This window comes from the organism of the source record quoted next, unplaced genomic scaffold (genome assembly GCF_019419815.1).
Source record: "Pyrus x bretschneideri cultivar Hongxiangsu unplaced genomic scaffold, Pyrus_bretschneideri_v1 Contig27, whole genome shotgun sequence".
Taxonomy (NCBI): Eukaryota; Viridiplantae; Streptophyta; class Magnoliopsida; order Rosales; family Rosaceae; genus Pyrus; species Pyrus x bretschneideri.
Window position 1 is genome coordinate 4,838,336 of NW_025999579.1, and position 27,123 is coordinate 4,865,458.

Consider the following 27,123-nt stretch of genomic DNA (forward strand, 5'->3'; position numbering starts at 1 on the left):
TCGAGAAAGAAGACAGGGAAAAGTAACTGTGGTTTTTCTACTATATACTCTTTTGTTAATCAAAGAAACGTGATTTCTCTACTTAGAGAAATCACAATTAGACGTAGGCAAAATTTTTGTTGAACCAGTTTAGTCTTGCGTGTTTCTATTTATTCTCTAATTTGCTAAATTTAGTTTATTGCCAAATTCAAAGAGCAACATTTAAAGGAGAATCAGAATTATAACTATTAGTTATTTAAGAACATTCTCTTTTTTATTATTGAATTCAATTTCTTTATCTTCCACAATTGCTCGTACTACCAAAAGATTCGATTTGACATTTTAAACCCCTTAGACTTGAATGAGGATCTTCTTTTGTGAGAATCCAGAAGGTCTTTTAATTTCGTCGTAAATTGTGCAGTTAATTTTTATCAGAAATTATTTGTATTTAATTTTCAATATAAAATTTAAAATGGTTTTTGACCACACAATATACGAGAAATGAACATGATTAAAGGGTAACAAAGAGGATCCGGATAGGATCTTCATTCCTTAGACTCTATTGTTACCAATTTTTTTGGAGTTATTAACGGTGGTACATGTACAATGCAAATTCCTATTTAATGGGAGCAATCCAGTGAACCTAGTTTCTCGAAGTCGAAACGAGCTGAAAGTGAACTTCAGGTTCCGGTTAGCGAGTGAAATAGGCAATGGTGTTTAAATGAGGATAGTTTTATCTACACACCTATTTGTACTTCTCATACATCTTTTTTAATTTTCTACCGTTGAATTGAATGAATTAAAGAAAATCCATGAATATAATCAAATGAATTGAAAAAAAGTTAACAAAAATGTGTGTAAGATAAGGGTAGGTGTTTGGATAGCACTATCTTTTTTTTTTTTTTTGAAAGAAACGATAGAGTAGTATTTCATTGAAAATTCACAAACAATTGCAGAGGTTGCCAATCGGGTGCATAAGCTCCACCAAGAAATTGATTTGGAGTAAATTTGCACAGTGTAAGAAACAATAGTAAACCCCTATACGGCTACCACAAACATTGTCCTACCCCTACAAAACGTCATCAATACAAATCTATTACAAAAACACGATAAATGTAACAGACTTATACCGGTGACCACATAGGTCATCGCAAAAATGTGAGGCCACATACAATCATCCCAATAAAGCGAGACCATAAAAAGTCATTGTTAAAAGACGAGACCACGAACTCAACGCACAAAGCGAAGACAACTTCAACCACTGCAAACACCCGACCACAACATTCATAAGGCAAGGCAACAAAATCAAACACTACTCCGAGAAATGACCACCGATCAGTTCATCTCAGCGAGCAAGACACGAATCAAGTAGAGTAAACAATACTCAAGTAGAGAACTGCGTCACTTCCGATGGAGGAGGGGTCTTGGAGTGTAAAGGGAAGGGGCGCTTGGATCCGCTAATATTTATATGGTTATACTCTTCGTCAATCTTTTTATTCACAATAAGAATGATGCATCTGTTAATCTAATGGCTATAAACACTTTTATATTAAAATGTGAATTTGCATTGTAAAAATATTCGAAAAATGATCAAGTTAAAAGGATGATATAAGAATAAGGCTTCTTAGCCAAAATGGTCCCTAAGATTTGCATAACTCCTCACATTGGTCCCTGAGATTTCAAATCAATAGAAGTGGTCATTGAGATTGTCCACCATCCATCATTTTGGTCATTCCGTTAAAAACTCCGTTAAGTGTCCCGGAGCTCGTGGCCGAAAGTTTGGGCAATTTTCAAAGCTTCGTAACTCAATCGTTTCTTAACCAAATTCGATCCATAATATATCAAAATGAAGATAGTAAAGTGTAGAATAAGATTATACCTATTTGGAAGCCCAATGGTTGCCAGAGATGGTCGGAAAATAGCCTCACAGTTGACTAGTTCGGGGGAAAACTGGAAAACTCGCCGAAAGCTAGGCAAACTTTAAACGTTCATAACTTCTTCAATACTCAACGAAATCAAGTGATTTAAAAACAAAAATCATACTTCTCAATGAGATGAAGAGAATCGTACATTTTTTAGCGGCTAAGTCACTGTGGTTTGGCCAGAAAAAGGCTTGAAAGTGGCTAACTCGAGACCAAGATAGCCACTTTTGAGCCATTTTCCAACCAAACCACAGTGAGTTAGCCGCTGAAAAAGGTACCATTATCTTCGTCTCGTCTAGAAGTATGGTTTTTGTTTTTGAATCACTTCATTTCGTTGAGTATTGAAGAAGTTATGAACATTTAAAGTTTGCCCAGTTTCCGGCGAGTTTTTCAGTTTTCCCTCGGACTAGCCAACTTTGAGGCTATTTTTCGACAATCTTCGGCAACCATTGGGCTTCCAAATAGGTATAATCTTATTCTTCACTTTCCTATCTTCATTTTGATATATTATGGGTTCGAATTTGGTTAAGAAACGATTGAGTTACGAAACTTTGAAAATTGCCCAAACTTCCAGCCAAAAACTCCGGGACACTTAACGGTGTTTTTAACGGAAGGGCCAAAATGATGGATGATAGACAATCTCAGGGACCACTTCTATTGATTTGAAATCTTAGGGACCAAAGTGAGGAATTATGCAAATCTCAGAGACCATTTTGGCTAAAAAGCCTTAGAATAATATTGCACATCTAAATCAGTTCAATATCATGATATTTTTATTGGGTATTGTAATTCACACGCTCATTTTTATTTTTAGACACTCTCTATTGATGTATGTCTTTTAACCATCTTTAACTTATTCGATTCGAGGATCGAAAAGGTGTTTAGAAATTGGATTCTTCTGTAGGAAGTTTAAAATTCTTAAGTGGAAGTCTAGGAGGGAGAAAAGATTTCCACCAAAGCTTACAAATTAATTAATCCAAGCTCTTAAAATTTGATCAAACGGGGAAAAATTATTATAACTTTTAAATGAACCATTTGTTTGTAGCCGTTTGATCAAATTTTAAAGATCCAAATTAATTGATTGGTGAGTTTTGGTGAGAGAGATCCTGAGAAGATCTCTTCCAAAAGATTGCAACTTATCCGTCAAATTAACAGTTGTCGGCATGTAAACAGATTACCAATTTCGTGATGATTCCTTTTGGACTTTTGGAGTCAGTGACCTCCGAATCAATTCGATTTAATTTCAAAACCACTTCCACTTTTCTTTTCAAATACGAAAAATAAATATTTTAAAAAATTAGTAAATTTATTTTTTATGATGACTCACTGGTCCCGCTACCTAAATGGGCCCAGCGATGCCCACTCCATCTTGCTTTGAGTACTTTTGAAAAGGGTCATCGCCGGATCATTTTTCTAAGGATCATTGTTGGATTTTTTTTTCTAAGGATCCTAGGAATTTTGTGATTATATTGTGTGATTAGTTTTCAGTAGATACTATTTATATTTAATTTTAAATTTTAAATTTTAGAATGATTTCTAATAGCATGATATATGATGAACGATCACGATTACGGAATTCTTAGAATTCTTAAAAAAAGATTGGACGAGGATCCTTTTTCATTTCAGCAGCCTTTTGTTTGACAACGAATGAGAAAAAAAGAAAAAGAATATCCGAAGAATAAATCAGCGAAATTCAACAGCAAAGGCAAAGCTAATTACTAATTACAATTAAATTACGACTATGAATTATAATTAGAGGAAACAACCGCGAGATTAGTATTCCTTCGTTAGCGCGTGGGCCTCTCGCTGACGTCACCGTCACTCCTCCCCATCTATAAATACTCTACAAAATCACTCCCTGGGGTTTGAACCCTTAAGCACCTCTTCTCCTCCAAAACCAAAACCCTTCTCTCTCCTCTCTCTCGCAGCTCTCTCTCTCTCTCTCTCTGTGTAACCAAACAGCAGCTTTTCTCTCTAAAACCGAAACAGTCGAAAAGCCATGGACCTCAACAAAGCACCTGAACCGTTGAAGATCCTCTGCAGCTATGGTGGTAAAATCCTCCCCCGCCACTCCGACGGCACGCTCCGATACGTCGGCGGCCACAACCGCGTCCTCGCCGTCGATTCCTCCATTACATGTACAGGTGCGTTTGATCGTCTTCGATTTGATCTTTTTCTTTCGATTCTTGCTTGAGTTCTTGAATTTTTTTTACTCGATTTCAGTTGCTTAGTTTGAATTTCGATGCTGATTTTGAGTTTTTTTCTGTGTGTTCAGAGCTAATGGAGAAGCTTAAGGAGTTCTGTGGCTACTCTGTGGAATTGAAGTGTCCATTGCCGAACGGAGATTTGGAGACCTTGATTGCCGTAAAGTCCGACGAGGATTTGACGAATATCATCGAAGAGTACGATCGAGCTTCTTCTCTGCCTCGTCCTCTGAAGATCAGAGCCATTCTCGCGCCGCCGAAGTCCCCGAAGCAAATCTCGCCTCCGATGTCCACTGCTACGAGCGGCGGCGACTCGTCCCCCTCGAAATCGCTCTTCTCATCCACCGATTCGCCTCCGAAACGTTTCGTTTCGCCACCAAGACGGTACGTTTCGCCTCAAGTCTCGCCGCCGGCTGGACACCGCGCCGGATATCAGAGAGGGTCCGGACGAGTCTGCTACTATCCTTGCCATGTCCACACTCAGAGGAGCAAGCCCTGCGACATGTCGTATGTTCATCATTATCAGCAGTATCGTCACTACCACCACCACCAACACGTTCCTCACTGCGACATGTCGTATGCTCGGAGCTTCCCACAGAGAACCTAGATGACGTAATTAATCTAAAATACATTTTAGAATACAAATTACAAGGGGTGATTGGGTTTGTCGAAAGAAGGAATTTTAATTTTCTTTATTTTTTTTATTTTAATTTTTATTTTTTATACATTTTTCGAGGTGGTTTGGTATATAATGACAAGAAAAATACAGTTGTACTTGAATTCGTTGGGCCAATCGTTTGGATTCCGTTTGTCGCCGTTAAGTCAGCGCTGTCTTGTCAGCAGCATCCCTCCGTGCGTGCCACGTAGCGCTCACAGTTTGTTCAGAACAAGGTAGTCCAATTAAAGTCGGTCCGCCGTTGACACGTAACGTTTCTGTTACAACTATTTTGTTGATAATATATTAATATTTGATTTGCTGTGCTAATTATTGTTTATCTCTTTAATGTGCAGGTGGTTGTGGCGTTTCACATGGAACCAGATGTCGTTTTGGCTGCGGGCCCGTGAGGAATATTCCCAAAACGCATGCGCGCTGAAATTAAGGGGAATTGGAATGAAAATTAAGAGTCATAATACGGCCTTAAAATGAAATTAAATAAGTAATGATAATTAGGAGATGAACCTTCTTAGCTGTTGCCAGGAAAGCTAAAACGAATATATCTTTATTCAAACTTGGCTTGAGGGCTGGCCAGTCGGTCCTCAAGTAGGAGGAATGACTTTTAAAAGGGACAACTTGCCTTGAGGGCTGGCCAGTTGGTCCTCCTAAGTAGGAGGAATGGCTTTTAAAAGCGACAACTTGCCTTGAGGGCTGCTTCACATTCAAGTGTCCCAAAAATTGGAACTTTGTGAGTTGGAGTAACCTTTGGAGGGCTTCCAGAGCCTAATATCATATAAGCGTTACGCCAGAGTACGGTAAAATATTGACTTAACAAGTAATTTCAGGAAATTGATAACTAAGAACAAATTCTCGCTAAAGATGAATTTGAACTATATTACTGCTAGCCAGGCTAATCCCAACATCTTCACTTAGTGTAGATAATATCGTTTGCTCAAAAAAAAAAAACTAAAGAACAAACAATGTTTTTGGGTTGTTTTACAGCAATCTAAATTATCTAATTTTTAAGTCTCCATTCATATATTATCCTTGTTAAATGATCAATTCAATGCAGACAATTCACGCATTTAATTCATGTCATGAAATTTTAGCGTTTAAAAACGTTGTGTTGGTCAACTTATTTTGTTAAATTAATGTCTCAATCACCTTTGACTTGGCCAAAATTTTGCACAAATAACCTATGAATTGAAACTTAGTGTTGATCGCTTAAATATAGAGTTGGCCAACAAAGGGTTCTCATCTACCTTATCGGCTTCGTCAAAATAAACACTAAAATAAAAAGTTTGTTTTGAACAATATTAACACTTGTGTGATTATATAAATCTTAAGTAAAAATAAATTAAAAATTCTTCGAGGTCTATAAGATCTTTTCTATTAATTTTTGTATTATTTAGAGAACAAGTTACTCTCTTTCCTGTCCTCCATTATTCTCTATGCCGCTACCTTCACAACGAAGTTGATATTTAATAAGATAATATTGTTATCACGGAACTTGGATACAACGTTTTTGGAATAGAACAACTCAAAATAAGTAATTTATTCCCACCAAACAAAAATTTCGCTTTATTATATTGCCATTTGCAAATTGAATAAGAATATGCAATGCATCAAATTTTACGGAACTGTTATTAACACTCTAAAAATCTCATTCTACACTCCTCATAAGTATAATTTTATTTCTAATTATAGAAAGTTTGGAGTGCAAAATGAGATTTATGGAGTGTTAATAGCATTTCCCAATTTTTAATACAACTTTACATTTACACGTAAGAAAGCGAGGCAATAGATTAGTATCGTGCTCGTCATTTACAAGATTCAAACATAAAAACTCACTTATAAATAAAGAAAAATACTACTAGGCCATAAGTAGTTCCAGCAAATCAAATTTTATTTACAAACATAGTTTGGCAAATGCGTCGTGCTTGTTGTATTTATGTCGTTTTCACATCATATTCGTTATCTTAACAGGGCTTGTCATGTAAAACCTGTTATCTTAACGGGTTTTTAGCAGGTGACACAATAACGTCTCGATTTGTTAATGGGTCGTGACATTTCGTTTCGGATTAATAGGTCATACAAGAAATTACCTTGCCTAATGTCTAGATCATGCAAATGATAATGATATCTTGTTGGGTTCTTAATAGGAAACCCGAAAACAACCAACATTAACAGGTTACCCAATAATGACCCGACTCGTGAACAAGTGACCTGAAACTCATTATTTTCATGTCGTTTTTTGTCGGATTAATGATTCATGAAAAAGATTGTCAGGCTAGTCCAACCTGTCCCCACAAAAACGACAAAAATAAAATTTCCAGGATCCACCCATGGACCTAATTTATTGCAACTCCATTAACATATACTAGTCTCCATACACGTGCTCACGCACATGCAAAAGACATTGTTTGAATCACGAAGTGCTATGTGCAACTTACACGTTCTAAATGTATATACATGTGTAAATTGACAAAAGGAAAGTCAAATATTTGAAGTAAATGAATAATCTTAGATCATGCTAGAAGAAACCCCTCATAAACCAATTAAAACAGTTGAATTCACATAATAAAATTGGTCTCTATAGAATTTATATTAAGAATTGATAAAATAATATTTAATAAACAATTGATTGAATCACAATATTGCTAGCCCATTGTGAGGCTGAGCCCCCCCTTTTAGTATAGATAATATCGTTTGTTAAAAAAAAAAAAAACAATCATTTAACAACTAATTTAATCGCATTATTATCCGCATGCGAAAGACCTTTTTTTATAACCGGCATTACATGCATCTTAAGATGTTTTGAACATGTTTAAAATAGAGAAAATAATATTAATAAACGACTGAGTGATCATTGTTGCTAGCCTATTGTGAGGCTAAACCCGCCTCCCTTCCCCTTAATATAGATAATATCGTTTGTTACAAAAAAAAAAAAACAATCATTTGACAACTAATTTAATCACATTATTATCCGCGTGTGAATGATTTTTTTTATAACATGCATTACACGTCTCTTAAGATATTTTGAACATATTTATAAATAGAAAAATTGAATCAAATTATTGCTAGCTTTTTTTTTTTTTTTTTCTTTCCACCCACACCAGGCCTCGAACTTGGGACCTAATCTAGCCCACCCCTTACCCACACCCTCCTCACCAATAGACAATGAAATTATTACTAGCTTATTGTGAGATACTAATTAAAAAAAAAAAAACCATAAAATAATTAATTATTTTTAAAAACTATTAAAATGACAAAAATACCCCCACCTTATTTGATGCATTATTTAGAGATGCCTTTAAAGTTCTTTTGTTTTTGGGGCCTTTTTGTTGAAGCTTGGTGACACCAAAACTCTATTCACCTTTTCTTCTCTCTTTATATATATAATAATAGATAGACAGATAGATTGATTAACAATATCTTTAGGACATCTCTCTAACTTAAGGATATGTTTTACTATTAATTAAGGGCCATGAAAAATGACAGAGAAACACAAAAGGCAGAGACTTTATCTTTTATCAATAGAGGGAACAGGGAAGTGGCTTAGTTCAGCAAATTTGTTTAAGCTAATGTATGAGGATACACGTAAAGATAATGCCGCATTCGGTGCAGGCTTGTGGCCGTCCAAACGGAAACACAACAAGGGGTATCGCTGTCAGCAATTTCAACTGGTTTCCTGCTCAAACTCTTCACCTTCGGAATCCTCTGCATTGTCTACATCATCATCGTCTGGATCGTTGTCATAGTCTTCTTTATCGTTGTCGACAGCGGTTTTCCCAATAACGGCCATGGTGCTGCTACTCTTTCTGATTTCATTGCACTGCAACAATTAACTCATAAGACTGCCAACTTAAACAAGAGAAGAAATATACGTGCTAAAATACAATAACATCCCTATTTTTAGTTTCAAGACACTTGAACCAGCACAGATCCAATGTTTTCGTTTCTAGGCAACTTAAGGTTATATCGTTTGGCCATGAATCCGACTCTCAGAAGAACTAGGCTGTCCCATGTGACATGTGCCTCCATCCTGCTCAATTCAAACATTACCCCATCTTTGGGTTCGAGCTAAATCTTTATGCAAATATATCTTGAGAAGATGCAATTTCAAAAAGGATGGACTTCAAACGTTTCTGTAGGCAACCGGGGTTGAGAAACCCAGTTGGCCTTGTGGAATTGATAGTGTAATGATCAAGTTGTCTGTCCTATAGAGTATATCATACACCTCAAACTATTCGTCTTTCTCCTTGAGGTTTTGCTACTCAAACAACCAATTCTGAACAAGGTGTCTGTTCTTCTAGTTTGTTACACTTTACAATCCCCAATCTTCAAGGCTGTAACTCACAAGAATCCCAAAATAGCACCTCACGCTGAAAAACTACCCAACGATGAAAGTAATTTTTTTTGTGAGTTCCTAAGGTTAGACAGTCATGTAACTCATGAGATACACAAAAAGTCCGCTTCTTATTACTGGAAATACCAAAATACTGAGCTCTTTCTTACTCGAAAGACCTTGAAATTTGACCCCCTTTCTGATTTAGTGCAGATATCACCGAGTAGCATCCTTCCCAAAGGGAGTGGCATTCTTCACCACCAACACATGATTTCCCGAGTCAAATTGGAGAACTATACACTCCCAAAGAGACCCACATACCAATGAGGATTTGAATTGAGTACACTGACATTTAACGATGCCAAGTCTCGAAATGACCCAACAACCTGAACCTTTCATAACTTGACCTAGATCTTTGGCAAAAGGCATAAAATGTTACCAAAACAAACACTTTATGATACAAATCTGATCAGCAGAAGAACTCACACAGCTTATACGATAAAAAAAACGAAACGTTTCAAAACCAATTTTCTTTCAGGAGAACCAAAAGAAGGAACTTTCAACAAGGTGCATCCAAGTAACCAAACAAAACTTGTAAAGCTTTACAGGCATATCTTAGCCTACAGACAATTCAAATGATGAACACAATAAAAATCCTTACTTTAGTTACAATTTTACAAAATTAGGGTCTTTCCTTCAAAATTAGATCTTATTAGGATTCAAATTAGGGTCTTTTTTCATAATTTCAAGCAATTGGATCTTTTCCCTCTTTGTTCTTTGGATTAAAATTTCAATTAGGTCGAAATCTGGGGCAATTCGACATACCCATAAAGGAAAATTAGATATGTAAATGAAAAAAATGAAGTTTCTGAAAGCACCTTCTCTTCGAAATCGGACTCCTCCATGGCGAGGAGGAGCTCCTCACTATGGGGTTGGGGCCATTGGGTTGGCAGCAGAAACGACGTCGGTATGGTCCTTGTTGACCACGGGTACTGTTTCATGAACCCCGGGAACTGTAACATTGCTCTCTCTCCCTCTCTCTCTCTCGCCGAACAGAGTGCTTCCGTACAAACCTCAGTCACCGTGGAGTGGAGAGGACCTGCTCGACTGGACTCTCTTCCGTTTGCAGGTGAGATATGAAGACAACGTGTGGAACCCACGTGATACCACTTAGATTTTTGTAACAATAATGTTATTCCAATCACAATTTTATACCGCATTTCTTTAACATCTTAGGTGGTAAATGAGTTAAACAACCCCATCATCTAAATTAATTAGCATTTAATCAAAATGTTAATCAATAATTAATAAAAACATTGTTAATTAAATAATGATTGTGGTATAGTCTCATTCTTCTACCTAAAATTATTTAAGTATTTTAATTAATAAAAAGATTGAAATTAAATGATATAGTTTGTCCAACTCATCTAACATCTAAGATGGTAAAGAAATATGATAAAAAATTATGGTAAGAATAACATTACTCTTTTTGTAAACTCATATTACATATAATTTCATGTTTTTTCCAAATTATATTTTATTTTTGCTACTAGTGATATTTTTCTTCATTTGCAAGTGAGAGGTTTTAAGTTCGATTTTCGCCAAATAATGAAATTGAACCACATTAGTGTTTGTCTATTGTGAGTCTAAGTCCTCATGCTCTCCCTTATTATAAATAATACTGTTGTTAAAAAAATATTTACTATAAAAAAAGTGAAGCACAAAACTACAAATAACTACGATGTGTCGCTTAAGGTCTTTCGAGCCCCCTATTGTATCAATGTCTATATTTGGACCAGACGAAGGATCTTTATTTGGATCAGACCAAGAAAATATTAATTAAATTCAGGCGCGTAAGGCCACTCGACTTGGTCGTTTGAAACTGGCATGCATTCATGCTTTAAAGTGATTTTAAATTAGTTCAAATTTTTTTAAACATTTCAAAAAACTACTCATCGTTCCGAAAAATAAATATTTGCAGTGTTTGTGATTGAGAGGATGCAAGTCCAATTTTGTGGGAGAAGTTATAATTATTTAATTATAAAAAGATAATTAAATAATTGATATTCACCCAAATTAGGAGGTGGATGGAGGGATCTTGGCTTGACAAATATAGATCAAGAGGTGAGGATTAGAAGCATCTAAGAAGCTATCAAAAGAAGGTTCATAAGAATTAGAAAATTCGTCAATTCACTAATGTAACAACACATCGATTTATTTCATCTTATACACATCACAATATGTATATTAGTATCACATATTATTTTGTAGTAGTGGAAGAAAATCTATTATATTTATGTACTCTGGAGCCATTTTGATCGACCTCATTAATTCTCATTTTTCATAATGACTGACTATTTAACTTACTAATGCCTACTAAAAAAATTTACATTAATATCACTTCTCTCATTTTTCTTAATAATTGATTATTTAACCTACTAATGTTATCGCAAAAATTTTTCAAGTCAGTTTTGAATTTGTTTTTGTTTTAGAAGTTTTCTAGTCTTGTTATTTTTAGTGAAGCCTTGAAATCCCAAAGTGAAATTCCGACATTCTAATAGTAAAGATTCTGATGTATACTTTTTTTTTATTTTTTTGGTAAAGATAATGTACACTAAAACAGCTATAACAAAATTGCTTAAGGTGAAAGGAAATGTACATCCATATGTAAGACCTTTGAATTTTTTCAGAACTGGCCCTGAGAATTTGGGGGCCCTAGGTGAGCCTTCAAAGTGGGGCCCTAAAGTTCTCGGACCTTCGACTCTTTGTATATTGGTATGTAGTAAAAAGAATTTGCTATTATATAAAAAGTATATTTCTTCATCGAATATTATTAAAAATTAATATCAAAATGAAACAGATATACTAATATTACTTAGATATTACATGTCACATGTCTTTAGACGCAAATGCACTAAGTGTTTGTAGTTAAGAGTCTAAGATTAAGGGTGAAGAGTAATAAAACTTGATGATCAAGAGAGTAAAAAACAACAAAACTTGATTGACGAATATAATAATTCAACAATGCCAAGTGGTTCTCTTGTGTTCTTTCTAAAATCAACATCACACTAGCGAATCAAATTTTAGAATAACCTAGTTTAACAATAAATTATTGAAAAAGAAAATTTAAATTCAAAGTTTTGGTTACCTCGAATTACAATCTTCAGGACAAAGTGATAGTTGCTTAAAAATTCAATAGAAAAGAAAGGCTGGGAAGTTGAAAGCAAAAAGATTACAAAGTTATGATTATTCTGGTTTTTGTTATTTTTTAGGTTATTTTCAAAAGCAAAAGAAAAAAAAATGCATTTGGACATGGGGCCATTAATTTCACTAGCCACTTGTCACACGCGTAGGTGTGTGACAATTGACCTTTGTATGTTTTTTATTTAAGAAATTCAAGTTTTTTCTATTTATACAATTTTTATTTAAAATATTTTTGAACATAAATAAGAAGTTAAACATAAACCACCAACTAACGTGAAGTTTTTTTTTTTTTTTTTTTTTTTTTTTTTCTCTCTTTTCTAAAGTTGAAAATCTTAAATTCATTCAAAATTAATATTTGTTGAATTATTTTAACTCCTTTTAATTCTTGTAATTTTAAAATTTTTAAGGGGCAATTTATGATATTTTAAATGTTTCACTATTTTGGAGTGCTCCATTTATATATATAAATATATACATATGGAGTAAATCTCACCCTTTCTATGATTTTTGTTTGTTTGTTTTTGGAGGTTACTTTCAAAAGCAAAAGGAAAAAAAAAAAGGATTTTGGCCCATTGGGACCATTAAAGAAAACGGAGTGGAATTGTCACATCCCCGCCCGGGGCAGATCACTTCCCGGGTCCGCTCCACCACCGTAGCACGATATTGTCCGCTTTGGGCTTACCATTCCCTCATGGTTTTGTTTTTGGGAACTCACGAGCAACTTCCCAGTGGGTCACCCATCATGGGATTGCTCTAGCCCCCTTCTCGCTTAACTTCGGAGTTCCTACGGAACCCGAAGTCAGTGAGCTCCCAAAAGGCCTCGTGCTAGGTAGGGATGGGAATATACATTTAAGGATCACTCCCCTGGGCGATGTGGGATGTTACAATCCACCCCCCTTAAGGGCCCGACGTCCTCGTCGGCACACACGCGACCAGGGTTAGGCTCTGATACCAATTTGTCACAGGGCCCGGGGCGGATCACTTCCCGGGCCCGCTCCACCACCATAGCACAATATTGTCCGCTTTGGGCTTACCATTCCCTCACGGTTTTGTTTTTGGGAATTCACGAGCAACTTCCCAGTGGGTCACCCATCATGGGATTGCTCTAGCCCCTTTCTCGCTTAACTTCGGAGTTCCTAAGGACTCCGAAGCCAGTGAGCTCCCAAAAGGCCTCGTGCTAGGTAAGGATGAGAATATACTTTTAAGGATCATTCCCCTGGGCGATGTGGGATGTTACAGGAATCGTTTCCACTACACCAACAAAGTAATTGTGATGTGTTTTACGTTTCCTGTATTTATATCTTATATACAGGATGTATAAAAAAAATTGGGGCCCCCGAACTTGGGGGCCTTAGGCGACCGCCTACCCCGACTACCCTCAGGGCTAGCCCTGAATTTTTTATATTTTTAGATTCTGCTTTCGCTATACAAGTATCCTTGTTTTTGTTAGCGTTTCGTGTTGGAAAATAGAAACGCGGAAAGTATTATGAGATAGAGAAATTAGTGGATTACAAGCAAAAAAGCCCATGTGATGCTGCGGGTTTACAACTCTAGTTACACATAATTACAACAATGTTTCTAATTCTACTACTACATATATACAACCATACTCACAATCCTATTTACACACATACTAATCAGCATTTAAAACTATGTTAAATGGGGGGAGTTTTACCTCAGTACAAAACTTGATAAAATTAAACAAATCCCCATGTCATTGGCTCTTCATTTTGACCCTTGCTGTTATAAACTAGGCTAAATGGATTTGATGGTTTGAGGTTTTTTGCGATGATTGTGAGCAACAAAGGAGATAAAGCAGCATGGAGCAGTGAGCAAGAGTGAGAGGGGGGAGTAGGCAGGAAGTGTCGATGGAACGAGATCTCACGTGTTCGAGAATGCTGCTGTACTTGATAGCAAGGCAAAATGGCAAAGTTGAAAAAGGGAAAAAACAGTGGGTAAAACCAGAACAACACTGTGCTTATGAACAATGTTTTAGTTCATTTTCTCTTTTAGTATATATATAATTTCTCCTCCGCGATGCGGCGAGGCAAAAAAAAAAAAAAAATTCCAGTGCACCGAACAATGAAACACGCCAAACTCAAGGTATTGTTTTTACAACTCACTACTATTCGCCCATTACTATCCACATGCCCCTAAACTCTAAACCTCATGGGCCTCCAATGCTTCTGCCATGCATTGTGCCTTCCCAAAAGCATGAGTTTTGGGTTGTGTTTCACTGCGCCTAACCATTAATTTTATTTATTTTATGTGTTAAATTTTTGTTTTTCCCATACCACAACACAAGACTATCATCTTCATGTTCTACAAAATGTATTTTTAGTGAAAATTTTCTTATAATCCATGTCAAAAAAAATTCAATGGAAAAAAGAAAAAAAAAAGAAAATGATATGATCGGTGGTTTAGTAACGATCTCCCTCAAGGGGAGTCGCTACTAAGCTAGCGGCTTCATTAAGGAAAAGTCGCTAGTTTCATACCAATCCCTTCTTTTCAATTTTCTTTTTCTTTTCTGTTTTTTTATTTTATTTTTATCTTTGGTAATTTTTCTTTTCTTTATCTTACTACAACAACAAACTATCATATTCATATTCTTCAAAATATAATTTTTTTTGTACAAAATCTATTACAATTCATATTTAAACACTTGAAATCAACAATTTAAAACATAAATTTAAATACATTTTTCTATTTTTCAACTTTACAAATCAATAAAAAAATTAATTTCAAGACCTAATAAATGGTAGGATCACGTATGTCCAAAAATCTTACAATATTTTCCTTAACTCCGATGCAAAATATTTCCTAGAACAACAAAGCATTCTAATTTACTCTAAAAAATCATTAATTCGACCGAATCAATCTACATTTTCGAGGAATTTTAGAGGTCCTTATTTTAATATTGTTACTCGTTTTCACAACGCCCAACTCTACATATTCGAACAAAATAACGAGTATCTGTTGATAATATTATTTTTTTGCCGCCAAATGTATACAAGAGGCTTAAATCATTGACGCCATTGACGTCCAATACAATCTCTCCCATTATCTTTTTGCCGCCCTGGTGTGAACCACCAAAAGTTGGAATTTTGAAAAGAAAAAGTCGGGGCCTTGCGAAGACTTGGAATCTTTAAAGTCTCTGTATCATCTTCTCCAACTTCATTCTTCACCGAAAGCTCCTTCTGTGGAGCTATGGCCTCCACCACAGTCATCGACGTGCGATATTTCGGAACCTCAAAGGTAAGAATTTGATTTTGTTTGTTAGCTTTTGTTACTTTTTGTTTGGTTGCCAAGAAAGTTAGGGAGAAGAGATGAGAATTATATGTATAACATAGAATTGTGCTAGGGGTGGTATGAATGTAAAAACATCAGCATGTATCGTGACCTGCGCTGCTGCACCTCTAGGTGGTAAGATGCATGTTGGAATTACGAAGTCTTATCCAACCAGGTATGGTCGGTCGGATGAATTTAAAACACTATTGGGCTTGGTTTTGCGTCAAGTCTTCCATTAGCTCTACCTACTCTAGTTCTTTCTAAAAGCCTATATCTAGTTCTTTCTAGGTCTTCTTCTACATTTTTGCCACTCATCACCTTATTTTCTAATCGTAGTATATGTAGGTCTTCGTTTTACATGTCTAAATCACCTTAACTAATTTTCTCTATTTATCTTTAATTACAGCCACTCCTACTTTACTTGGGATATATCCTCGTTCCATATCTATAAAAATCATGTGCAAATCCTTTTGCATATTTCTATATCATCCCATCGGATAAACTGCCACTATAGTCGAGCGCCCAGCATGAATAGATTGCCTTAAGGACCGGTAATCCGTCTCTCTGAAATCTTGAGAGCATGTAGTTTCGGTGTTTCTAATCGAAAACAGTAAATAGATCGATAATTCTTTTTATCTCTGAAATACAAAACAACTTTTTTGTAAAATTTATCAATGGTGAAACGGGTTTATCTAACTAAAGCTGATTAGCTTGGTCATGAAATTTGGAAAATATTATTTGCAAATTTGTGTTCTGAATATTAATTTGAGATTTCACGTTATGTTATGTTTTTGTTTGGTTGCTTTTGAATGCTTCTAACAGCTCAATGGTTGTGTGCCGAAGGTTAAAGTTGGGGATAGAGTGAGGCATCTCAGAGCTCTTGTTGACAACAATGGCGAATTGGATCTCGACATGGGAGGTTTGCGGCGAGAAATTCGCATCCTTTGTAACCTCCCACCCGGTGCTGACATTGCTCTAACGTACATTGATGAAGACTATGATGTAGTAACTCTTGTGGACGACAATGATCTGCGGGAAGCAATGAGGCAGCGTCTGAAGTCCTTCAGGATCGATGTGCAGATGAACGATGACAAAGAAGAATGCGGTAAAAATTCAAGCTCCGAAAAATGTCACGTGACGGATGCTGTAAATGTGACAAGTGATGTGAGTAGTAGCAATGTGTTTGATGAATTCCATCTAGCAAATTACGATCACCATGTTAGTCCTTCTGTTAAACAATCTGAAGACGAATGTGGTATGATGTGCCATGCGAGCATTCGCTGTGGCGTCTGCAATGACAAGGTCGCGACGTTGTGGTTAGCGGCGTTAGCCCTCCTAGTGTCGGTTCGGTTATTATCACGGCGACATGGATCGGAGTGCTAAGTGCTGCTATACCTCCTCTGCATGAAGGGTTTATATTTTCAGCACCATTCATGTGGCAAATGAGCTAGTTTTTGTGTTCAACCAAATAAAGAGAGGCCTTGTTGCTTTGGCTTGTGCAGCAATTTTGAGTCTGCAGGCCAATTAACATATATAGCTTGTTTCTTCCGTTTTATTTCTGTGTGATATGAGTTAATTTTCTTCTCTCTTTTTTGTGAATTGTCAACGAGATGTTGGTTTTCGCAAATGCTCGTAATCACTTGAGTTTGTAGAGCAATTCGTGAAAATTACCATCGTATGTTTACAAATTATTAAATTGTTAATTAATGACTTGTTCCCTTTTTTGACTTTTGGATTCATGGTTTTTAATGAGTATTAGGAACAGATGTTACAAAATGTACCATTTTACGTGTTACAATAAAATTTAATGAATATATTTTACTTTTAAACACGTGTTATAATATGAATAAAATAATAACGTTACGTGACCGTATTATAAGTATTTAAAAAAAAATATATGATGTAATGCCACAATATTTATATAAAAAAAATGTACAAAATCTTTACCATTATCATTATTGTTTTTGCCTCGTAATTCCATATTTACCAAATATGTCATTGGATCAACACTACAATCATATGCAAGTAACCTTTTACTGTATTGATGAAAATGTGTTGAATCCTTGCATGAGACTACGATCACATAAGACTTGAACTTTGAGTGAAATGAAAATAAACAAATAACGTACAGGTGGCAGTAGCAAACAAATCCACGTATGAGGTTCCACATTTTTAAAGTGGATCTTCGAACCACAAGAACAATCTTCTGCTTAATAAATCCGCGCACCTATCTTTGGCGAGAAGCAAACGAGAAGTCACTCTAATTTCTTATTCGCTAAGCCAAGATCGATCTATAAACACACACAAACAACGTATTCCTCTCTGCGTTTCACAGATGCGGTGATAGCGGCTGACCGGTACGCTTGGGGCTTGGGGTTCCGACATAACATCCGATTTTCTCGTTCCTGAGCGGTTCTGTAATTGTATAGGGTTAGGGTTTTACTATTGGTTCTGGGATTTTGGAGCACACTGGTTGGTTGTTTCTGCAGCTATGGCGTCATCGACCAAGGTTATCAAGGTGCGATCTTTTGGAAGTTTCGGTTTCGAATTTGAATTTTTTAATTGGGTTTTTGGTTTTGCGCTGTTTGGTTGATGGGAAAGTTTGGGGGGAAGGAAAATGGGTTTTTAAATTTGACATGCGACTGAGCTGTTGGGTGAAATGGGGTTCTTGATTGATGGATTTATGTTTGGGTTCTGGTAATTGGGGAGGGTTTATGTGATGATAACTTTTGAATTTTGAGTTCTATGATGCATCGGGGCTTTATTTGATCGAATGTTTATTTCTGGGAAAGATTGTTCATTTTTTGGATAATCGGCGTATTAACTTGGTTAATCTATCATCGGAGTATTACCATGGCTAATCTATCATCGGAGTATTACCATGGTTAATCTAGTTTTATGATCAATTTTCATTTTGTCATTTGCACTCAATTTGTGTTAACATTTTTTATTGTTGGGTTTGAAAAGATTTATTCATTTTCTGTATCTCTCTTTTGTAATACTGTTCTTGTTGGATGTATATGCTTATTAACTGTAATCCATTTCGGAATAATTTATCTGTGTTTGTTTTCTATTCGAGGTTTACGTGGTTGCATTATCAGGATAATAATTAGGTTTCGGGTTTTTACCAACCACACTAGATGTTGGCATAATATTATACAATTGTCAAACCCCTTAGACTGGTTATAGCTGTTGTGTTAATCTTAAAATATGAAAATTTCTTGAATTTTTGTAAATATTCTGGCCGGATAGCTGAATATGTAACTCTTTGTTAGTTATTTCTAGTCAGTTAACAGCGTGATGCAATCAATTTACATTCTATGCTTATTTGGTTACTTTCGTATGCACTAATATGTAACTGGTTGTCCTAAAGGTTCAATATGCGGAAACACTGAGGCGTTTCAATGCTAGTGTCAATGAGAACAATCAACTGGATCTTGACATGGTTGGATTGCGAGAAAAGATCTTGAGTCTTTTCAATCTCCACCCTGATGCTAACATTACTATGACGTACATTGATGAAGATGGTGATGAAGTGACTCTTATTGATGATGGTGATCTGCATGACACGATGAGGCAGAAGCTCAAATTCTTGAAGATATTTGTACAGATTAACAATGATAAATCTGCCAAGTCAAGTGGAAGTTCTACTCCTTTGAGGTCCCCTCAAGGTCCACCTCCAGTACCAAATTTTGATGCTGGTGCAGCACTGAAGTCCCTGCCAGAGCCATTTCGGGAATTTGCTTCTAAGTTTCCTCTTGAATTGGCTTCAAAAGCTGCATCATCCAGTCCGGTGTTTACGGAGCTTGTTGACTGGTTTTCAAAGATGGGCCTATCGTACCTGATTCCAGATGCCCAGGTTCAGACCGAAGGAGATTCAGGCAAGCAGAGCGGTGCCTCTGGGAGTCACGTGGCTTCATCAGCTGCTGGTAATTCAAATGATCTGAAGGGTGATGGCAAGTCAAAACCCATCTTAAAGTCTGCAGCCGAGGAATCAAGCACCAAAAAAGGTCAGGCGACGGATTCTGTGAATGTGACCAAGGATGTGGGGATGTCTGATCCACCTCTTCATGCAACTGTTGATCTCAATTTCCTTCCTACTGATTCTTATCTATCAGGATCCACGCCTGTAAATGGTGCACCAGCTGGATCAAGTTTTCACACCAGTGATGCAAGGAAGGAGTCTAAGGAGCTTCCAAATGGTCTTCTCAATATTCAAAAGAAACTTCACAACAAGAAGCCTTTTGGTTGTGGTGCGTCAACAAGTTCAGCTTTCCTTGCGAGCCATATTAATGGTATGATTAGTAATCGTTTCAACGAATGTTCACTTACAGGGACTCCTATTGCAAATGACTCAGCTACTCCTGCTGCCTCTCGGCGTATTCCTTTCAAAAGAAATCACTCCAAAGCGATGGGTGGTATGTTCCACACAGGTGTTCAGTGTGATGGCTGTGATTGTCATCCAATTGTTGGACCTCGATTCAAGTCAATAGTGTAAGAATGGAACTTATCAAATCTCTGATGCTAAGTTGGTAATGAAACTTTGTTGAACTCTCAATATTGATGTTACGTTCTGTTTCTTTTCTGCAGGAAAGAAAATTATGACCTCTGTCAGATTTGTTTTGCAAGTAAGGGTAGTGCGACTGATTACATTAGGATTGACCAACCTATCTCTTATCGTCATCCACAGCCCTTCAAGGGGTTGTTTGAGCAAGTGTGTAGATCCCTTTGATACTTTTTTTTTTTTCTTTCCTTTAGATACCATATTTTATTTTTGTTATGAATTTGACCTTTCCTTTTCATCCTTAATGGCAGCCTCCATGGGTCGGCCCCCCAGTTATGCCAAAAATCTTGAGAGGTTTAAGTATGAACCCAGGCCACCCTAAGCTTGATAGCCACTTTGTATTGGATGTCAATGTAATGGATGGTACATTAATAGCCCCATCTACTCCATTTACCAAAATATGGCGGATGCGCAACAATGGTAGTATGGTGTGGCCTCAAGGAACAACACTTGTGTGGATTGGGGGTGACAGATTTAGCAATTCAGATTCAGTCGAGATAGAGGTGCCATGCTTTGACATTGTTCTGGAATTGTTTGAGTCATGTTTAATATTTACGTATTTGTTGCCTTTGCATATTTCGTGGGTTTTATGACACTTTCATTCATTTTTGTTTTAGTTCTTTTATTAGTGTTTTTCTTTTTTTTTTTTTGTCATTTTTTAATTTCATGATTCGTTATAGATTCCTGCGGATGGTGTGCCAGCTGAAAATGAACTCGATATTGCTGTTGATTTTACCGCGCCCGATTCACCTGGTCGCTACATCTCACACTGGAGGATGGCAACCCCGTCTGGCCAAAACTTTGGTCAACGTGTTTGGGTTCTGATCCAGGTATCTTCCTCATTACAAAGCAGATATAGTTGTGCTTTTTTGATGACCTCTATTTATTTATTTTTTGCTTTCAGGTGGATGTTTTCCGGAACAACTTTACGCTCTAATGCCAGTAACTAGACAAATCTTCTTATCCTTTATTCCCTTGTGCAGGTTGATGCTTCCTTGAAGGATTCATTCTTTGAGAGCTTTCAAGGTCTGAACTTGAATTTGCCCCCAAAAGAATATGAAAAAATGGATGCGAACGTTCAACCAGCTGCTGTCAGTGACTTTCTCCAGCCTTCTGCTTCTACCCCACTCAAGGAACCAGTGAAGCCCGTGCCTACTGAACAGCCTGGACATGACCAGGAGCTCCACTTCCCCATCAACGATAGCTTGCTGGTTGGCCACAGCCCCTCTGCCCCTACTGAGCCACAGGGTCCTTCAACTGTGTCGTACCCCACTGTTGAGCCACAGGGTCCTTCAACTGTGTCATATCCCACCTTTGACCCACCACAGGGTTCGACTGTGTCGTATCCCATGGTTGATATCTATGAATCAGCCCCGCCCTCCCCCAAATCACCACCTGTTGTCAATGCACTGGCATCATCTGAAGGGACCAGTTCAAACAATGCTGTGGAAGATACCATGCTGAAGGAGCTCGAGGCGATGGGGTTTAAGCAGGTCAATTTGAACAAGGAGATTCTGCGTAGGAACAACTACAACCTGGAGCAGTCTGTTGAAGATCTCTGCGAGGTTTTGGACTGGGATCCTATCCTTGAGGAGCTGCAGGAAATGGTAAGTTGCACAACCCGGCCTTGTCTAAATCTTGCCGGATAGTTCATCTCCAAATTTTCAGTGTTTTCTGAGTACGATGGCTTTGTGCAGGGTTTCTGTGATACCGAAATGAACAAGAAGCTGCTGGTGAAGAACAATGGAAGCATCAAGCGTGTGGTTATGGATCTGATCAACGGGGAGCCGCTTTAGATGGAAGACAACTACTTATAAATCCTGTTAATATAACCCTAGTTATATAAATACATATATGTGTGTGTGTGTGTCCGGAATAATGGGCTGGCATTTTGCCATATGCAATATGATGCTTTGATTGCTTTTGGGGACCTTGTGCATTGCTTTCTTATTATCTAATTATTTATTAAGTAAATTGGTACTGATATTTAAGTTATGGATTTAATGTAATCCAAGTTATTTATTCCTATCTCCCTTCACCTTTAATTTCTATATTTTTGGATGCCCCGCATGACTTTATTAATAGTTCCGTTAGATGCAGGCATCAGTATGGCACTATCTCAAACCGGTTAGATGCAGATATTAATATGACAGTATCTCAAACCGATGAAGCGTCATGGTGCAAGATAGCCTTGAGGGGCGTTTTTAGCATTGTGGTTGCATGCAGTGTCTCAAACCGATCAAGTGTCATGATGCAGGACAGGCTTCAGATACAGTCGTTCCCGCATTCCAGTTGTAAGACCAATGTCGGTGCCTTTGAAAATAAGGTGGAGTTGGTAACTTTGCACGGCAAATTGGACCGACTTATCCTGTAACGTTTATTTAGTCAATGACTGAAACGTTGCAAGTGATTTGGGAGAGAAAGGACAAAGACTTTTTGCTGCTTTGATGCTAAACTCTCCTTTCCCACCGTTCGCCTCTCGGCTTTTTCCCTTTTCTTGCCACATATTTTCCTTCTTTCTGAGGTGGTCTCGTTATAAGTTCTTATTAAAAATGAAACACTGCTCGACTCCTTACATATAACGGGTCAATGTTTGTTACTTACTTTAGACCGTATAGAACGCTTTTTTTTTTCGTTGAAAATTTTTAAATGTTCGATCATTCCATCTGAGTTGGGATGGCTACCAAAAAAATTTAGAATTATCTGAAGTCGGCTGAGAGTAGGTTAGATGACTAGCTGTGATTGAAGTGAAAGTACTCTTCTAATTGACTAGCTTTACTAGTTTACCCTCCATGTCGACAACATCGGTTTCCGTGTGCTGTTGATTAGTTTATGGCTCCCACGAGCTTAGGGTAAGTTGACGATTGACTTTTTAGATTATATTTTTGATAAATTAATAGCATAAACTTTCTAATTAATCGATTGACCTTTTACCGTTATATTTCAACCAATTTGTCGTTAATACATCCATGTATCAGCTAGAGCTATCAATTAAAATATGGCATGTATATTTAATTATTTAGTTGGTTGTCCTGGGTGACATGTAAGCAAAAATATTGGAAAGATTAATGCCCTTCAATTCGAGCGGATAGGGTCTATAAGCAAGGGGATAAATTGGCCACTTTACAAAAGTTTGGGTCTTTAATTTACCAAAAAATTTATTTAGAGGGTCAATTCAACTAAAGTGGTAGTTCGAAATGTCGGCAGTTTCTTCTGCCTATTTAACTACAACATGAGTTTGTTTGAAAATACTTTTAAAATGACTGAAAACGTTTTTATAATGTGTTTTTTTTTTTTTTTTTTGTAGAAAGCACTTCGAGTGATTTTTCAAAATTCACTTATATTTTTACTAACGATTAATTTCAAAAACACTTTCGTCAAAGCGCTTTGAGTCATTTTCAGGCAATATTCAACACTCCCCTCTGTCTCCTCTCGCTCTCTCCGCAAACACACACCCCCCACGTCCTTAAAAACATGATCTTTGGGCTCTCTCCCTTCCCATGATTCCATCTGCAGAACAAGATTGAAAGCACTGTGGCCCTAAGAGATTAATTATTCCCACAAATCCCGTTTATTTAGTCTCTATGATGGGGACCATGGAATTTTAATCAAACTAGTATATGTATGCAGCACTCTAGTTTTCACTTGGGGAAGTGCTTTTGCTAAGCTTCTGGTTTTGCCTTCTGAGGGATATTTTCTCACTTCCCCATAAAAATTTTCTAAGTAAAAAAAATAGCACTTTGGGCATTGAGCTTTTGCCTTGGGGCTTTTGCTGTCACAATCTCCTCTCTGGTAGGACATGTGGGGTTCCATGCTTTTGCCTCCCCCAAGGACATGTAAGTACTTCCTGTGAGTTTTATGAGCCTTGGGATGCTGCTTTTCCCTTTGTATCAGCTTATCCACTCACACAGAATCAATGAATGAATTAGCTTCTGAAAAAGTGCTTTTTGGCTTTTGGGTTTCTGATATTGTGTGATATGCATGTAGGGCTTTGAAGTTGGATTGTTGGGTTGTGTAGAAGGATGGAATCTGGGAGTAGGTTTTACTCAGCTGATGAGTTCAGATTGGATGCCAAATGGCTGATTGATCCTAAGCATCTCTTTGTTGGACCAAGAATTGGTGAGGGAGCTCATGCCAAAGTCTATGAGGGCAAGTAAGTTGTACAGCGTCACCCTCACTTCGCTTTCAATCTTTTGATTTTTCGAGTTTTCGATTTCTGCACTTGAATTCTTTGGTCTGCACTGGAGACCTTGTGTCTTGATTTGTGGCCAATGACATTTCTGCGGTTCGCCTTTTCGCTTCAGTTGATAGTAATGTTGGTTAGATTTGCAAGTTTTTGGCTCATCTTGTTTGGATTAGATGAACTACAATTGCTTTCTTGTGGAGATTATCAATACATTTTCTTGTTTTGCATTCTGAACTGTATTTTGGGTTTTGTTGAAAATTTAATCTGGTTTAATGGTTAGATTCAAATTTTGATAAGATCCCGGAAATGTTTAGGTTTTCAGTGAACTGTAGTTCTGTAGAAGTACCTGATGAATTTCTCTTGACGGCAAAAAATGAGTTTCTTAAGTGATTAGATTGCAGCTTGCAAGTAATTACGGTTCACTTTGGAGATTTGTTGTGCTGCAGTTATCTCACTTCTTTTGATTTCGGCCTTTTGGATTCGAATCAGATACAAAAACCAGACTGTTGCAATTAAAGTTGTTCATAGAGGAGAAACTCCAGAGGAGATTATCAAGAAAGAAGGACGGTTTGCCAGAGAGGTTGCAATGTTGTCGAGAGTTCAGCATAAAAATTTAGTGAAGGTTCGGTTTAATTGCCGTTGTTTAGTTGTTAAGTCATCGGTGACTGGTGACAATAGTTAGATTGTGCAGTTATGAATGTCAAATTGTTATGTGTCGACATCTGATAATTAATAAAGGTACGCTGCCTCTCAACAGTTTATTGGTGCCTGCAAGGAGCCAGTAATGGTAATAGTTACTGAGCTTTTATTAGGAGGTACATTGCGTAAATATTGTCTAAACATGCGGCCAAGGTGCTTGGACATACGCATTGCTGTTGGTTTCGCACTAGATATTGCGCGTGCGATGGAGTGCTTGCACTCTCATGGGATCATACACCGTGATTTGAAGCCTGGTAACTTTTCAGATCCCGTTTTAACTGCTTTGAATTCTATTAGTGTGAGTACTTAGATTCACAAACTGTTTCGGAACTGAATTGCGTATTCCACAACTTCTCTAATAATGTCTAACAAACTCTGATGTCTCTGGATGTCGTATTTATTTTCTGTAGTCAATATCTTGTGAGTTTTGTCTGCACTGTTCAATCACCCAACTTTCTTTTGGTATTAATGGTCATACGTTTAAGTTTCCGATTATGACTTGATACTAATTTTAGTAAGACGGCGCTTCAAGGAATGGTAGAAGATTTCATTAAGAATAGAACCCGAGGGGATCTAAACTGAGGGCTATACACCGCTTGTGGTCGGTTTAGTCCCTCTCCAATTCCATTTTTGAATAAATTCTACGTATCTAACAACGTTCTATGTAAGACTTATCTACCATTTGTATGATTTAGGTTTTCAAATATTACTTCTTGTTTACTTCATCTGCTTGCTTAATTTTTTGGGTGCAGAGAACTTGCTCTTGACTGCAGACCGCAAAACAGTTAAATTAGCGGATTTTGGGTTGGCGAGAGAGGAGTCATTAACAGAGATGATGACTGCAGAAACCGGGACATACCGTTGGATGGCTCCAGAGGTACTACTACCCCACTCCCCCCTCTTTCTCATGAACCATCACACTTGATAATACCTGCTTATTCGAGTTGATATTTCTTATGTTTGGGCAGTTGTACAGTACTGTTACATTAAGGCAGGGAGAGGGAAAGCATTACAGCCACAAAGTGGACGCGTATAGCTTCGCGATTGTTTTGTGGGAACTCTTACACAACAAATTGCCTTTCGAAGGCATGTCAAATCTCCAAGCAGCCTATGCAGCTGCTTTTAAAGTAAACATATCTTCCTCATCGATATATTTCCAATATCAATCATTCATTACGTTCGTTTTTTCTCCAATGTGCTTGTGGTGCTGCTAAATTTTCCTGATGATTTATTCGATACTTTTTGTTTCAGAATGTGAGGCCTAGTTCCGAAAACATCCCAGAGGAGTTGAACATCATCCTAACTTCGTGCTGGCAGGAGGACCCAAACGCCCGCCCTAATTTCAGCCAAATAATTCAAATGCTACTCGATTTTCTTTACGCCATATCTCCTCCTAAACCTGCCATTCTGCCACGGATATTCACTGAGAACAGAGTCCTGCTGCCAGAGTCTCCTGGTACAAGCGCCTTGATGTCAGCGCGTGAAGGCTTGGGGGAGACGCCCAAATTAGGAGAAATGGAAGACAAACCAAAAGGTTTTTTCTTCTGCTTTAACCAGTGTTATTGAGTAGTTGAAGAGAATGTCCATAACCTCCGTCCTTGGGGTCAATAATGTTAGGAGGGAAGATCGTAAACACTAGAATCTAGTTCGATTAAGTACATTTCGTTAACATGGTACGTGTTTAAGCTGATCAGTGTCGAATTTCATCAAGTGCAATTGTCAGATGAATACACCAATCTGTATCTGTCCAATATTCTGCTGGATTATGTCTATGTGTAGGATCTTAACCCCGTTTTGATAATCTTGAACATCTAGCAGCTAATACTTTCGAGTACGGTTTCTTTGTGATGCTTGCTGGATAAGAAATCCAACTTAAATTCTTCATTGAAAGCGGCTTCCATTTGCTCGGAAATTCTAAGCTGTTTAAACTTCACAAAAACGATTCAAACCTTGAATTAATGCCAACAGTATGTGTAAAAGCAACTGTTATGTTTCCGTAGATTCATCTGCGTGAGTTATTGCTCACTATTTTTGTGTAAAATTGCAACTGTTGAGAGCATTCACATAAAGGAAA

At 37.2% G+C, this 27,123-nt stretch overlaps 5 protein-coding genes across 11 annotated transcripts; 4 read left to right on the top strand and 1 right to left on the bottom strand.

The window, feature by feature from the left end:
- Nucleotides 1-3,761: 3,761 nt before the first annotated feature.
- LOC103952957 lies at nt 3,762-6,269 on the top strand. Of its 3 annotated transcripts, none has more exons than XR_001953602.2 (3): nt 3,762-4,045; nt 4,177-5,029; nt 5,117-6,269. XR_001953602.2 is itself a non-coding variant. In XM_009364670.3 (2 exons), the coding sequence occupies exons 1-2, from the start codon at nt 3,901-3,903 to the stop codon at nt 4,710-4,712; spliced, it is 681 nt and encodes a 226-aa protein (XP_009362945.2). In that variant the 5' UTR covers nt 3,762-3,900; the 3' UTR covers nt 4,713-6,269. The 3 variants fall into 3 exon arrangements, 1 of the variants encoding a protein (XP_009362945.2); XR_001953603.2 differs by having other exon boundaries at nt 4,177-4,996; XM_009364670.3 differs by having other exon boundaries at nt 4,177-6,269.
- Nucleotides 6,270-8,264: 1,995 nt separating this feature from the next.
- On the bottom strand, nt 8,265-10,176 carry LOC103952953 (transcription termination factor 4, mitochondrial). The gene is made up of 2 exons (XM_009364666.3): nt 9,987-10,176; nt 8,265-8,595 (listed from the first exon to the last, which is right to left on the bottom strand). Exons 1-2 carry the CDS (start codon nt 10,128-10,130, stop codon nt 8,440-8,442), a joined length of 300 nt encoding a protein of 99 aa, XP_009362941.1. The 5' UTR covers nt 10,131-10,176; the 3' UTR covers nt 8,265-8,439.
- A 5,141-nt stretch (nt 10,177-15,317) lies between these two features.
- LOC103952955 lies at nt 15,318-17,279 on the top strand. 2 transcript variants are annotated; one of them, XM_009364667.3, is made up of 2 exons: nt 15,318-15,567; nt 16,444-17,279. In XM_009364667.3, the coding sequence occupies exons 1-2, from the start codon at nt 15,520-15,522 to the stop codon at nt 16,981-16,983; spliced, it is 588 nt and encodes a 195-aa protein (XP_009362942.2). In that variant the 5' UTR covers nt 15,318-15,519; the 3' UTR covers nt 16,984-17,279. The 2 variants fall into 2 exon arrangements, with proteins under 2 accessions (XP_009362942.2, XP_048444031.1); XM_048588074.1 differs by lacking the exon at nt 15,318-15,567 and adding an exon at nt 15,591-16,151.
- A 683-nt stretch (nt 17,280-17,962) lies between these two features.
- LOC103952956 (protein JOKA2) lies at nt 17,963-22,194 on the top strand. 3 transcript variants are annotated; one of them, XM_009364668.3, is made up of 8 exons: nt 17,963-18,118; nt 18,974-19,853; nt 19,935-20,094; nt 20,191-20,314; nt 20,416-20,667; nt 20,845-20,994; nt 21,148-21,771; nt 21,862-22,194. In XM_009364668.3, the coding sequence occupies exons 1-8, from the start codon at nt 18,092-18,094 to the stop codon at nt 21,958-21,960; spliced, it is 2,316 nt and encodes a 771-aa protein (XP_009362943.2). In that variant the 5' UTR covers nt 17,963-18,091; the 3' UTR covers nt 21,961-22,194. The 3 variants fall into 3 exon arrangements, with proteins under 3 accessions (XP_009362943.2, XP_048443608.1, XP_048443607.1); XM_048587651.1 differs by having other exon boundaries at nt 18,974-19,610; nt 19,719-20,094; XM_048587650.1 differs by having other exon boundaries at nt 18,974-20,094.
- A 1,402-nt stretch (nt 22,195-23,596) lies between these two features.
- LOC103952951 (serine/threonine-protein kinase STY13) lies at nt 23,597-26,871 on the top strand. 2 transcript variants are annotated; one of them, XM_048587990.1, is made up of 7 exons: nt 23,597-24,000; nt 24,152-24,317; nt 24,797-24,972; nt 25,108-25,303; nt 25,802-25,926; nt 26,018-26,176; nt 26,301-26,871. In XM_048587990.1, the coding sequence occupies exons 2-7, from the start codon at nt 24,296-24,298 to the stop codon at nt 26,613-26,615; spliced, it is 993 nt and encodes a 330-aa protein (XP_048443947.1). In that variant the 5' UTR covers nt 23,597-24,000; nt 24,152-24,295; the 3' UTR covers nt 26,616-26,871. The 2 variants fall into 2 exon arrangements, with proteins under 2 accessions (XP_048443947.1, XP_009362939.2); XM_009364664.3 differs by having other exon boundaries at nt 23,601-24,000; nt 24,840-24,972.
- Nucleotides 26,872-27,123: the final 252 nt, after the last annotated feature.